This window comes from Egretta garzetta, unplaced genomic scaffold, assembly GCF_000687185.1.
Source record: "Egretta garzetta isolate BGI_Z169 unplaced genomic scaffold, ASM68718v1 scaffold229, whole genome shotgun sequence".
NCBI lineage: Eukaryota > Metazoa > Chordata > Aves > Pelecaniformes > Ardeidae > Egretta > Egretta garzetta.
In genome coordinates, this window is record NW_009270000.1 from 3,538 (window position 1) to 18,602 (window position 15,065).

Sequence of the window (15,065 nt, forward strand, 5' to 3'; positions counted from 1 at the left end):
GCTCTACTCTGCAGCTTTCCTTACGACGTTCTTAAAACCGATGGCCAAATCAGAGGACAAATCCTGCCTGACAAACCTGGTGACTTTCTATGATGGAGTGACAGCATCAGTGGACAAGGGACAACCAACAGACGTCATCTATCTGGACTTCTGCAAGGCCTTTGACACGGTCCCCCACAACATCCTTCTCTCTAAATTGGAAAGCTATGGATTTGATGGGTGGACTAAATCGGGGTAGGTTTAGGCTAGATATAAGGAAAAAATTCTTTACAATGAGGGTGGTAAACCACTGGAACAGGTTGCCCAGAGAGGTAGTGGAGGCCCCATCCCTGGAAACATTCAAGGCCAGGTTGGATGGGGCTCTGAGCAACCTGATCTAGTTGGCGGTGTCCCTGCTGACTGCAGGGGGGTTGGACTCGATGACCTCTAGTGGTCCCTTCCAACCCAAAACAATATACGATGGCCAAATCAGAGGACAGTAAGTCACTACATAGTATTAGTCAAGCAGAGTCCCTTACTTTGGTCTCCTCTCTGGACTTCAAATGTAATGTAATGACCCTTGCTAATTAAGACCTGGCAGATGCTTAGAACTGGTAACTCCAGGTGCTCTTTTCCAGGCAGAATAGTGAAGGCCTTTTCTTTCAGCTGGGTGCACCAGTAGGCACGCATGACTGTGCTAGTATTGAGGGTTCTCAGAAGGGCCATGTGGTTACTACTGATACAAAGGCATTCACTATTCTGAATCCTGTTATGAAAAGTAAAACAAAATTCTGTAGATGTTGCTTCTTTCAAAATGCTTATATGCATTCTGTCACCACCAGTCTTTCCTTCTGCTTTGGAATCTTGCCAAACTGGTAAATATTTCAGTGGAGGTAAAATTGAAATAACAGACACAGAATTACAGAATGGTTGGAAGGGACCTCGGGAGGTCATCCAGTCCAATCCCTCTGCTAAAGAAGGTTCACCTAGAGCGGGTTGCACAAGATATCATCCAAGGTGGCTTTGAATATCTCCAGAGAAGGATACTCCCACAACCCCCTGGGCAGCCTGTTCTAGTGCTCTGTCACCCTCAAACTAAAGTTCTTCCTCATATTCAACTGAAACCTCTGATGCTTCAGTTTGTGCCCATTGCCCCTTATCCTGTCGCTGGGCACCACTGAGAAGAATCTGGCTCCATCCTAGTGACATCCACCCTTGAGATATTTGTACGTGTTGATGAGATCCCCGCTCAGTCTTCTCCAGGCTAAACAAGCCCAGCTCTCTCAGCCTTTCTTCATCGGGGAGATGCTCCAGTCCCCTCATCATCTTTGTTGTCCTCCTCTGGACTCTCTCTAGCAGTTCCTCATCTTTCTTGAACCGGGGAGCCCAGAACTGGACACAGCACTCCAGGTGGGGTCTCACCAGGGCAGAGTAGAGGGGGAGGATAACCTCCCTCGACCTGCTGGCCACACTCCTCTTAATGCACCCCAGGATGCCCTCGGCCTTCTTGGCAACAAGGGCACACTGCTGGCTCATGGTCAGCTTGTCATCCACCAGGTCTCCCAGGTCCCTCTTGGCAGAGCCGCTTTCCAGCAGGTCAGCCCCCAGCCTGTACTGGTGCATGGGATGTGCCTTTTAAATCTTAGCCCTGTACAAAGGGTTCTTAAGACTAAACTGCTAATCAGGTAAGACACTGCCAATTAAAACTGTGATCTCATGTATGAGGTGCAAGGGAAAACACCATGCAGACCACGCACCACAAAGGCTCCTTGTTATCACAAAGCTGTTGATAAGGACTTCTGGAATGGAGGGAGACCACAGTCAATCATCCTGTGGACACACACGTGATCCTGTCTGCTTCGGGCAAATACTGGTAGACCCTTATGAACTGGGGTTCACAAAAGGTCCACTCTCCAGAGGTGAGTGGAGCACAACAGACCTGGCATCTGTAATGTTCTACATGGTACCCTGTGGTCAGACTGGTGCCATGGAGCCTCTCAAGTGTGACCAGTGACCGAGAGCACTTTTTCTGCTTGACAATCATTACTGTTGCCTGACCTGTGGTAAGTAACAGTTGCCTTTTATTCCTCTATTACATTTTTAATCTGCAAATCATGCAGACACTCATTTGCCAGGTCTTGCTGTTGTACTGATGCAAACTGACATCTGCTAGAAAAAATCCTGTAAACAAATTAAGTTCTACAGAAAAAGCCAGCAAAATTCAGATTTCTCAGGCTGACAGAGCAGTCTCTGCCACGCTCCTGATACTGGACTGAAGATGTCAGTGCACTTCTCTGAGATGTGACACCAGCCAAGGCATCAGTAAATAGTCCCTCATCCAGTGAGGACAGAGGGCTGTATGAGTCTTCTGTGCTCCTTCCATTCCTTAGGAAGGAATGGATACCATCAAAAACTTTCAACAAGCACCTAAAATGTAAAAAACTCCAATACAAGATAAAACATGGTGGAGATCTTTGCAAGGGAAGAAAAAAAAAAAAAAAAAAAAAAAAAAAAAAAAAAACTGAACAACCCATGATTTCATCATGCCAGGCCCCTTTCACAGCCAAAATCTGGAGAGTGTGTGTTGAAAAAACAGGTCAATTCCCTGTTCTATACTGCTGCCAAAAGAGGAAGGTTCACTGACTCAAAAGGAGATGTTAAGGTTTCCAGTATTAAAACAAAACAGTGCTCCCCAGAGAAGAGCGGAAATATATTTAGTCTCTTCAGTTTCTCTGCAGTGCTCAAAATACTCACATGCCAAATAATCTGTAGACATAGGCAAATAGTAGTCAGTACCCTTGTCCACAAAACCTCCATTGCTTTGTATAGAATGACTTGGCATGAAAGACCACGGACTTCCTTTTTCCTATACAGCATTGCTGTGGGGAGTTTCCTGTCTTCTTATGGAAAAGGGAATGCCTTCAGCTGCTGGCCTTTTCTTTTGTCCTCTTGCCAGAAAGAATATATATACATGGGTTTTCAATTCTACCACAAAAGGTGGAGCAGGGATGAGAACTCCCGTTAGAGACACAAAATATTAGAAGTATTACACAACCAGTAAAGAACAATATATTGTTATCCAGCTTGGGACCAATGACTTGCATAGACATGCAGCACTGTACAGTGGCAAAACCAACGAGAAGGATGCGAGTAGGCTTATCCATGGAAGCTGAATGGACACTGCACAGTTAAAAAAGCTTTATCAGGCTTGTATGATACACTCAAGTACTCCAAAAAGAACTATCTGGTTCTTGACAGTGGTGCGAGTTTCTGACAACAAAATTTGAAAAATAACATACTCCGGGGAAGAGAACAAAGCTATACATAGCGTTCTACCATGCTTCTATAGCATCAAGTATCATTTTCTTTATGATGAGGTAAAAAAAAAAATTAGATGGAAGAGTGGTCATGTAAAGGAAACAGTCCTTTAATACTTAAGGTAGCAAAAAGTTGGTTGGGAATATTAACACCAAAGGGACACCTATGTGCAATAAATCAGTTGTCAAAGTAAGCTTGTAGCTTTGTTCCTCAGTTTTTAAAAAGCCACCTCTTTTTTTGAAAAAGCTAAGACAATTTTTATTCCTTTGCAATTTATAGGAAATGGGTGTTTCTATATTTATTTTTCTTCTACACAATGCACGTTTAACAGCAAGGATAGTTAGAGAATTAGTATCTGCTGCTAAGATAATGACCTAGTTCCTCTAGGAAAATCAAATGAATTGTGCTTTTTATGCCATGTTTCTATACTTATAGTAAGAATCTATCCTTCAGAGAAACAGGTTTAAGAAATTTTATTGAGTATAAATATAAACTTAAGGCATATCAAGTAAACTGTACAAGAGAAACACTAGCAATAGGCGAGGGAACTGTATCCATACAAAAGCCAAAAAATTTACAAACGACTCATGCTACTGAAATGTGCAGGTGCCAGTGGTGCATTCTGATTAAAACTTTACATTCTGGTAAAAAAAGAAACAAAACCAAAAATCAAGAGCAGTAATTCTGTTCTAGTGTCTGTTGTCTAAATTTAAAAGCCATATTCCAGAATAAAAATAAAAAAAATAACTGACTACCTGACTTCAAATATCACACAGGAGCCATGTTCAAGAAGCACTGAAAAATTACCTCAATTTTAAAAAGTGAAGACATATTACCTAGTAAACATTGGCTGATGTTAATTATATTATGACATAAAATTCCCCATAGTATTTTACAGAGCCTAGGTCAAACCCTCAGCTTGTTCTAAAGTCAATTCAGTTTATCCGACATACAGACGAATAGCTCAGCCCAATAACAAGACCATGTTGCCAACATTATAAATGTGGCCTTTTTATTACTCAGACTACTTTAATTTCAGAATATTACATTTGCCAGTACATGAAGGAAGGTCATTGTGACCTTGATTCTTTAACCCATTACCACTGGGTTAGTATTAGTCCCTGGAAGTGACATTTATTTTGCTTTCATTTACTCACTCAACTGACTACTCTACATGGCAAAGAACCTGCAGGTAGTAATGAACAGGCAGTTAATAGAAGCAGAGACAAACAGGCATCACGCAGCCAAGAGAGAGCATAGCCCCTAAATAAGCACATATTTTAAAGGAACATGATTATTCTGTATGGTTCACAGTTTTGCTTGATTAGAAGAATCTTGCTTTAGATAACAAAAATGTTAGAAAGATCACCAAAGCAAAACAGCTTCTAAAGAGAAGGAGCTGAGATTTGGTAAGGATTAGGCTGTTACAGAAAAAAGGAAGAGCCTGTAAAGGTAAAAATGAAAGAGAACAACAGAAGAAAGCAGAAACACTACCTACCCATCAGAAAACTTTTATAGCTGTCTAATTACACTTCTGGAGTACAACAAGAGGACAGAAAGTTAGAGGTTTAAATAATGCCACCATTATCATAATATCGGAAACAAAATGCTCATACCAGAGCCAGATGATTCACACACTAGGTTAAGGACAGAGTTTTAGGTATGCTCTGCAAAAATAGCCTAGAATTAAAGCCAGTTCAGTTTTTATTTGCAGTCTGTGTTTGGATGGTGTAACTTAAGTTTTGTTGTATATCCTAGGAATCTGCGTTTCATTCGAGTACTGTGTCTAACTGTAGAATTAAGGAGAAACTTCATTTAGCTATCAGCTACTAAAAACTTTTGAACAGACTGCAAAGTTGGTTTTATCATTGTGTATTTGATTCAGTGATATTTATCACTGAATTCTTAAAACAACTCAATTACTTCGATACTTTTATTAGGAAATACCATCATAAACTAAACTATTCAAGACAAACGCTGATTTGCTGGGGTTTTTTTTCCAAACACAAAGGTTTATATACAGAGTAGATGAGAAAATTCTACTTCCACATAGCACTGAACAAAGAAGTTCACGTTCAAGAGATGGGGTTACATTTGCTTCAATGTACTTGGACTGGAGCTCCCCATACACTAATTTTACTGCTACTTTCCTGAGGAAGAAAAAAATCAAATAGAGTCTGTCCTACTGGTCTAACAAGAAGAATGCAGACTCATTTTAGACCATTCTGATGTATCCAGCATTAGCCAAATGTACAACCGATTAACTATATTGCCAGAATTCATGTTCTAGTTAGAGCTATCTCTGGTATACATACTCAAGAAGTACAGTGAGGTTTCATCTGGGACTATGAGCAGTTAGAGGCAGAACTTTGTTTTCAAACTGACTATCTTTCTTCCTCTAGACTATTTACAAGACTACTGTATAACTACTACTGATCTTTTCAAAAAGGTTTTTGTTAAAAAAAAAATCTTAGTCATGTAAGAGAGGTCTCTGGGCAGTTTTAAGATAACTGAACAATCAGGAGACTGGGAGACATTTACATTTGTCCTAAAAGGCTTGGGGAAGGATGTGCACTGTCATGCATGTGCGCTAGATACATACGTCTATTACGGAAGGCACAAACTGTACTCCAAAAAGGAAAGTGTAACTCTTTGCAGTTAGCAATCTGACAATTTTACAGAACCCACTAGTTATTTTTAAGTAGCAGTATTTCAAGTTGTCAGTGCCCTCTGCATTTGTGCTGCCACTTGTGGTTCCATCTTTAAGTCCAGTTTGGCTTGTTATTTTAAGAGGTTAGCTGTACTCTTGTCTTGTTTATGTTCCTAGAAGAGCACAAATTATTCGATTACAAAGAAAAAAATGAAATTAAGTTGTTCCACAGTTGTCACAGATGTTTGCAATCATGTATAATATATTGCAAGGAGGAAGTTTTAATTCTTTAATGTATTTGTGTCAATAAAACAGAGGAAGTTCATAAACATTTCCTTACACTTAAAACCAGTTTCACTGCTAAACACAGGAAGTACCCATCCTTTTAGAAGGCACCATACCAGAGCTTCAGAAACACAAAATTTCCATCTTCACCTTTTTGGTAATTACAGACTTTCAGCCTTCTTTTTATAACTGTCCAGAATTTCGGTCAAGAATGACAATAGATCTTCAGACATGAATTCTTCATAGTCTCTGTCAATTTTCACATTCTGTTCATCAAGATATTTCTAGAAAAGAGTTACAGAAAGTTTATTAACACTATGATGGTCTCTCCTGTACTGGTTCTGCTAAAGAATTTTAAGCAGTCATTGCACAAGTTAAGTGATTTCAGTTAAACACTTCTCTGAAAGATGTCTACCAGAAGCAGATTAAACCCAACAGGACATCACTGCTGAAATTTAATGATCAATTCTGATTATTTATACCAAAGGTTTTGTCAACAGTTTATTTAACTAGAATCCACAGACTCAGTGCAGCAGCCCTAAATAACAGATGGACTCTAGAAAGATTTAATTCTGAGTATCAAATTTTACCTTACCTCTATAGATACTACATGAGTTCCAATCACTTCTAAAAGACGATTCAAGTTATCACCAGCTTTCCTGCTCTCTTCTGTTGTTGTTTGCATAACAACTTGATATCTAAAAGTAAAGACACTCAGAAAGTCACATCTGTAATTGTAAAATTCTTGACATCCAAACCAATCACTTCACCAAGCCTGATATATCATCAAGTTTAGCCACACTTTTTGATATTAGTATTAACTTGAACCAAGTTAAATTTGCATATTAATACTCAACTTAGAAGAAAAAGGATGGTATTGTGCTAATCAATAAGAAACAAAAGTACCTTAGAGTCAGAATAGTCTTTCTGGGCTTTAGGCTGTAAAATGTAGTTGTCACATAAGTTTGGAAACAAACTAATTTCCTTATCACAACCGTATGTATGAAAAAATTACATGGAAAACAGGAGTTCTGATACAGCAGACAAATATTCTAGCAAAATACTAAGTGTCAAGGAAAATCGTCTTTCAACTGTGAATTTGTGAAATTAATATACTGAGACAGATACCCACTCAAAAAATTTTACGTTAGGATTCAGGAAAATGTCTTTGTCCTTAAAACACATAAAAAGAAAAATAAACTACACAAACAACTTGAAGTTATGTGCCTTACTGTCGTTGAAGATCATGCAACTCATTTGTGGCTTCACTGAGACCTTCATTGACACCACTCTCAAGTAATTGCTTATGCTTCTCTAACAGTTCCAGTTCATTTGCACATTTTTGCTCTTCCTCTTCTGCCTCCTGTAAACATAAGGAAAGAGGAAAAAATAAATAAAAATTAATTGCATAACTCAAGAATAATAAGAATAATTTTTTCCTTTATATTACCTGATTATAACCTGATACTTGAATTCAGAATTCACAGCAGTAATTCTAATCTCAGAACTGAAAATAAAAAACCCAAACCACCCCACCCCCCACAACCTAAAGTTTCAGGTATTTTCTGTATCATCTTCCACCTAAAACCAGCATAACCTTCCCTTTATTTCTCTAACAGTATTTTGAGGTCTGTGTTGCAGCTATTTTCCCTTCAAAATTAATCTCAAAGTGTTATTTACATAGCTTAAATAGCTTAGAAATGGAACATCGTGAACAACTGTTTCCAGGTTAAAAAAATAAAATCACATTTGAGTAAGAAAATTGCTCTTCCCTTTTGTGTCTGAGAGATGAGTAGAAAATGTAAATAATCATCTCTGCAAGAATGACAGTGTTGACACTATACTTAGCACAGTTAAATGCACAAAACTAAATTCCACCATCAACTAAACATGCAATTCCGCTAAGTTACTGAAACATCATCCTCCAAAAATAATTTTTAATACTGAAGTCTTATGGATAGCTTTTTAAAAATTACACTAATAATTACATGACTATGTCTCATTATAACCACCCAGTTGCAACTGAGTATTTTATGTACTCACCTTAGGAGAAAAGCATATGCAGCAGCATAGATCAAAAGCTAAATTTCAAGTGGTTTTGAAAGCAATAAATGAAATGACTTGCCTTCAGCCACCTAAGCAGGCATCAGCAATGCAATAACCCTGTTCTGTGGTTATAGTGCAGAAGTTTGGATCTGAAAGAGCAGGTGTTAAACGCTAGCATAGTTCAAAAAGCATTTTTCTCCTGGGGACCACTGCCCCTCTAAAGCCACGCTGTTGGAGAAGTTGGGAGGTACTTGAGCAGCCGCTTAGTTGTTATCTGAGAGGGCTACGTTTTGTTGCTAAACTAGAAGTGAGGAAAAGGATAGGGACTGCTCCCTTCCGGCAAAGAAAAACAAAGCAAGCAACTATTTTATGTAATTAAAACATTTAATGTGCTTTTAGTCAAAAAATGTTTTCCTTAGTTTTTAATAAACTGATTAAACATGTTTACTAAAAACTGTATTTATTATAGACAAGGTGGATTCTGTTAACTCTAAAATCCCCTTCAAGCACATGCCTTGAGATATCCTGAGGTCAGGAGATGATTGCTGCTGCTTTTATTACTGGATGTAGCAGCTTATAATTTACAGGATCTGCCAAAGTATGTGATGCCAGATTCTCATACCAGAAAGTGAAAACTGACTCACTTAAGGTAGCACTCAAATATGTCTGAAAAGAATGAGAGAATCCTGCAAGAGGAATGGAAGGAGGCAAGGGCAGAGGTCCAAACAAAAATGCCAACCAAAAACTTATGTATAAATACAAAGACTAAGGATATCATTAATGATAAATTGTCATCAACCTATAACAAATTCTACCTTAAGCTTCTGATGGTAAAGATCATCCAGCTTTTCAGCTTCTTCCTTCAGCATTTTCACACTGCTTTTCTTGTCCACTACCATTACATTCACCTAGAATGAAAACACGACCAAGACAATATTTAAGCTGGTCCAGGCTGGAATGACGTTAACTTTCTTCACAGCATCCTGTACGGTGCTTTGTTTCAGGTAAGTGACTAAAACGGTGTTGGTAACACACCAATGCTTTGGCTATTGCTGTACAGCGCTTGCACAGCATCAAGGCCTTCTCTCCCTCCCATGGCCCCTCAATGAGCAGGGCAGGGGTAGGCAAGAAGTTGGGAAGGTGCATAGGCAGGAGACAGCTGACCAAAACTGGCCAAGAGGATATGCCATACCATACAGTGTCATGCTCAGCAATAGGAACTGAGGTAGGGGAAAAAGAATAGGGAAATAAAATTATTCTTCTTCCAATGCATGCTGAACCCAATATTGCTAAAAATCTTCCCAATGACAACTTGTCAGCGATGGTAAGCCACACAAAAGACTGGAATAGTCAACTTATTAAAAACAAATCTTTCTAATGTTTATGGTCAAATACATGTTCGCTGCATAATCTTTAATGCAGTGAATACACATTATTTCAACCAACAGGAGACCATAATTCTCACAAACACTTTTAGGTTCCATCATAATTAAAGCAATCTTCTCACAGCTTTCCTCCCTGCCTCCTCCCCCCCTCCAAAAAAACCCCAATCTCAACAAAAAAACCCCAAACCAACCCAACAAAACTAACCCAAACAACCCACCACGCCACACTTCACCCATGCAAAAAGTCATATGACACCAGCAGATAATGTTACGGTATCTTATTCCTAATCTTCATTAATCAACACACCTGTTCCAAAGTATCTTCCAAAGTCATCTTCCGTTGAGTAGCTTTCCTAATTTCTTCCTCAGTCTGGTTTATGATCTCCATAAGGGGAGCCTGTAATACACGGACAAGAAGATCTGGCTAATGCAATTTGTTAGTTTAAACTAAGATATACCTCAGTACAACTTTTCCCTCTCCCATATTTATTTAGGCTGCTGTACCCTCCAATATTAAATTTCCTTCCTATACTATAATGTATTTATGGCAATGCATCACACAAGCTTTTCAATGAAGTCTCATGGAGAGGTTAAGAGAGACCTTTCCAACATTTCCAAAGGAACACTTTTCTTTTGTTGTTGTTGAGAATGGTAACAGAAACATTCTGTATTCAGTGACTCTACTTACCTTGATCTGTGTTCTGTATTTGACTAGGCAATTTGGTCCTGCCTCAGGATTAAACTGAATCTCAAAGTCATGGCCTTTGGAATTCTCAGCACTTACTGGAATTAATTTCAGCTTTCGAGCCAGTTTATGATACTCTGCCAGTTGCATTTCAATCTGTTAGAGGAGAAAAGGGCAAAAATCATAGAAGAAACACAAGTGAAAAGCTTTGCAAGAAGTATTCATATAGTAATTCAAACAGGATTTTGAGTTGCTCTGTACAAACGTGATTCCATGTCATGCCACAGTACGCAAGAGCCGTATGTAGCGACAGCCCAGCAGTCTGCATTGTTTGGATTAAGAGCTGTTTTTCAGAGCTTGCTCTACAAAGTTTCTCAGGGTGTACGGGTGAGACTGAATGGTTTCACCTGTGGTCTTCCCTACTCATCTGCCATATTTTTTCCTGCCTCAATTTTGAGGATTAGTTGATAGAGAAGGAAAAACATGCTTGGAAATAATACAAATAACTAAAACAATGATCAGTCATCATGTTAATATGCCTTCTCTCAGAAAATGCCACATAGCCACACATCCTAGTAACAAAATTGAGCATACCTCTAGACAAAGCGTATTGAACGCTCTATGTTCTGATTACCGAATACTATTTATATGCAAACACCAAACAACATCAGTATTTTTTCCAGTTTTATGTGCTTCATACTTGCACACAGGAGTTTAAGTTAATACCAAATGCTTGATAAAGTGTAACCCTGCCAAATGCAAAACACATTTGAAACTTTTTTTTTTAGTTCTCCATCTAGCAAAGCAGAAGCTTTTAAATCTCACCACTTCCAGGACCACTTCTTTTCATTTGGTTTGAAGGAATTGAATTTGGCCCTTAAAATATCTTAGAACTTCCACATAAGGGACCAATCTAGCTCTAAATGCATGCAGTGATATTGATTCAGAGCACAAGTTTTGCATTACCTCCTTGCTATGAAATCTTAACATTAGCGTGAAATTGCTTGTGTTATCAAAGCAGTTTCAAGCTAATGTTATCAAAGCTCTTGATGCTATAACAGGGAGAGCTGACAGTGGTGCATATTCTAGCTATGTCCCTTATGCAGAAAAAAATGAAAAGAACGAATTTACATTATGCTCAGAACAGAAAAGAGGCAGAATAAAAAGAGAAATACTTTTCAGAGATATTATAAACAGAAGCCATTCTTGTAACTTTAGTCTGTTAAGACATATCTGTGTTGTTAGACTATTTAGGAAAGGTTAGCAATAGTCCAAGTCCCAAGTTTAAGCTTGAATGATGAAAACTGATAGCCACTTCTCAGTGCAGTAAGGTTTTCACATACCGCCTCTTTATTCCTAGCATATTTTAGCTCCTCATTCCACAGCTGATGTTCTTCTGCTTCCACTTCCTTAGTCAGCTTGTTAATGGTTTGCTGCAACTCATTTCTCTCATGATTTATTCTCTCAATATCCGCAACTGAGTACTTTTGGTTATCAAAGATGTGCTGGAGCCGGGCATTCTCCTGCTTCATTGCTTCTACTTCCATTTCTAAGTTCACAAAACATTTATGAAATGGATGTAAAATACCAGTCTATACAGATAAATCTAATCTTTCTGTATTTTTATGAGTAAATAATGTCTGTATTTCATTCCTCTAGTGTACAAACAGCTATCAGCCAAAAAAATCTCCTTATCAGCATCCATTTTGGAAAGTTTTTTGTACCATCGTCATGCACTAAGTATCTCAACTCTGTCCTGAAGCTGAGATTTACAATTATTTTAAACCTATTTCTAGCTTTACCATCCCATTTGTGACTAAGGTCGTCTTACCCACTGTCTCAACTTCCTCATTGACACCTTCCAGTTTTTGATCAAGGATCGCTATATGAGATTCCAGATTAGCCAAATATGCCTGGTATTTCTGGACATCTGCTTGAAGAGATGATTTCACATTTCGTAGTGATACTCTACGATCCTAGTAAATGGATGGAAAGAACAACCACTATTATATTAATCTAAAATAATGATCTTACTTTCCAGACAAGACAACAAAGTAATTGGTCAAATTCAATAGTATAAATAAAACCACAAAGTTCTTTAATTTTATATCTCTGTGACAGCCGAACCAACTTAAGCATCTTTAAAATAAAAACAAAAAAGTCTGAAAAGATGGTTTGTACCTTAATTCTTGCATTTCAGCATTTAGTCTTTGATTTGCATATGGCATTTCATTAAGAAAGTTCTTATTACAGGTAATTCACAACTGATGTATAATAATAGATTAAGGGCAAATAAAACTAAGGGCAAGGAAAGCTGGGAATGCAAGCAGCACATTTTGCACAGTAGGCAGGAGGCTCAATTTGCCAGCTGCACAGCCACTAAACCATTTTTAAACTCACAATGAAGAATCTGTCTTTTCAAACAAAATATTTTCCCCCAAATGTATTGCTACCATTGAATCCCATGCTTTCATCCCCTAAGAAGTTCTCACACCAAATGCTTTTGGAAAAGACAATGTTGAAGTCCAAAAAAAAAAGAAAAAAGGTTCAAGTATTTTATTAATATTTCAGCCAATGCAAGACCTCTATACCTGAAAATATCTGCACAATATCAAACAAATAGCAACTGAAGACTCCACAGTAAATGTCTTGTACTAGAATGGCATAGGGTCTGTAATAACCTGGTGTAATTAAAATCTCACAGACCCCTGAAAATAATTCTGCATTTGTTGTATTGTATCATCAGTATCTTTATTTAATAATGACGACAATGGTCAATAATAGAAATTTCAACTCCACCGTATAAACAAACATAGACACAATTTACTAACCGGCTCGCTTTCCTTTTCTTTTTCTAGTCTTGCAATCTCTTCATGAAGTCTTTTGTTGTCAGCTACTAAACCTTCTATCTGGAATTCATCTATATTAAATAAATCCTCTAGGAGAAAAAAAAAAAAAGGAGGCGGGGTGTTTACAAATTAATCTCACTGAACAGCATCAAGTAATCTGAACATCTGTGCTTCAGCTTCAGGACAGTAAATACCCATTATCTGGACAATTATTTTAAGCTAAACCCCCCCCCCAAAAACTCAAAAAACCCAGCAAATCCATCAAAAAACCCCTTTCTTTACAAAGCAAATAGGCAGAAAACCCAAAACAAACAAGAAAAGGAATGAGTTTTTCAGTCCTCATGTCATAAAAGAACTCAAAATCACTCCTGTGAGGTCAGCTTCCAAACTCTCATACAGCCCACACTATAGGACAGTGGTTGTTAGATGTTTCATCTGTTACAGCTTCACAAGGTAGTTTGATCAGTACAATCCTTTCTCATCCACATACTTCCTCGCCATAGACATCTTTTGTGATTACTTTTTCCTACTAATGTCTAGTAATAGTCTGGTAGCTTATGTTTCCTCTCCAACGGATGGATCCAGCTTGCAACAGAAGTGTCCTTAGCCTGGCTTCTCATAGGAGGGCACAGAAAGTGAGAACTTTTTTCCTCCTTGTTCTCGTATTCTGTTTATATTTCTGTAGGTGATGAAATGAATGAGCCAAAAAATTTAATAATCTCCCTGAAGTCAAATAGAGGTGCATGCTGAATCATATATGGGAACCTTCACGACAGAGTTTGGAACTCTTACAGACTGTTTTCAGAGCTTTTTGAAGCTGAACTTTCTTATTCATCAAATGTGAATCCTCTGGTAATTTTTTTTTTTTTTGGATTGTTAACTTCGTCAGACAGAAACAAGAATCATCTGCATAGATGGAATTTGTGTCTGAAGAACCATATATTGCTTTTCTGTCACAAAGCCATTGAATACAATAGAGTTACACAGATACAGCTGACAGCAAAGCATGACCTGTCTGCCTGTAATAGTAACTGCATAAAAAGAAGAGAATTGAGTCAAAGTATGCCAAGAGGTACTTGGGAATTTCAGGTTCCCTTACCTCAGATCACTTTCACTTGTAAACTGAGAAAACTGATGCTAGGAGAAAAGAAAGCAGTAACACAATTAAAAACTTCATTAAAACATGAAAACTTACTTAATTTTGACTGCACTTCTGCATCCAATTCTTCAAAAGTATCTCTCCCTTTCATGAAGAGCTCATAGCACTTTACAGCATAGTCCATGAAAAGCTGAAAACAATTTAAAAAAAGTTTTCTTTTCAATGATTCAAAGGGCTGTAAAACATCTAGATAGTCTAAATCTACTCAATCAGTGGAATTAAACAGACACCAAAAATATCTTTCATTAGTTTGACTGCACTTGTGTAAAAATAAACTTTTTTTCCTCCCTTAAAACATAGAATGTTGACAAATTATATCCAGGCAGAAGGATGCACCTAGAATTCACATTAAGAAAGGTCTGGAAATAGTGGATACATTTTTCTGGGATCTAACAAGGATAGTAGATACAATGTTTAGGAATTTATTATCTTGAAGCACATAGAATCGCTTAGGTTGGAAAAGGCCTTAAAGATCATCAGTTGCAACTGTTAACCTAGCCCTGCCATCCCCACCACTAAGCCATGTCCCTAAGCACCTTGTCCACCCGTCTTTTAAATACCTCCAGGGATGGGGACCCAAACACTCCCCTGGGCAGCCTGTTCCAATGCTTGACAACCCCTTCAGTGAAAAAACTTTTCCTAATGTCCGATCTAAACCTCCCCTGGCGCAACTTGAGGCCGTTTCCTCTACTCCTATTGCCCATTACCT

General features: G+C 38.1%; 1 protein-coding gene across 2 annotated transcripts in view; it reads right to left on the minus strand.

Annotated features, from left to right (window-relative positions):
* Positions 1–4,173: 4,173 nt before the first annotated feature.
* The window catches only part of NDC80 (NDC80 kinetochore complex component), an 18,720-nt gene continuing 7,828 nt past the window's right edge, over positions 4,174–15,065 (minus strand). The window contains exons 8-18 of one of the 2 annotated variants that reach the window (XM_035903002.1): positions 14,393–14,486; positions 13,180–13,286; positions 12,180–12,324; positions 11,692–11,897; positions 10,352–10,504; positions 9,971–10,060; positions 9,094–9,186; positions 7,465–7,595; positions 6,828–6,930; positions 6,383–6,516; positions 4,174–6,120 (exon numbers count right to left, since the gene is read on the minus strand). In XM_035903002.1, coding sequence (XP_035758895.1) covers positions 6,394–6,516; positions 6,828–6,930; positions 7,465–7,595; positions 9,094–9,186; positions 9,971–10,060; positions 10,352–10,504; positions 11,692–11,897; positions 12,180–12,324; positions 13,180–13,286; positions 14,393–14,486 — 1,245 coding nt within the window. In that variant the 3' untranslated portion in view covers positions 4,174–6,120; positions 6,383–6,393. Of the gene's footprint in view, positions 6,517–6,827; positions 6,931–7,464; positions 7,596–9,093; positions 9,187–9,970; positions 10,061–10,351; positions 10,505–11,691; positions 11,898–12,179; positions 12,325–13,179; positions 13,287–14,392; positions 14,487–15,065 lie in introns of both variants that reach the window. The other variant, XM_009647637.2, reaches the window with a different exon arrangement.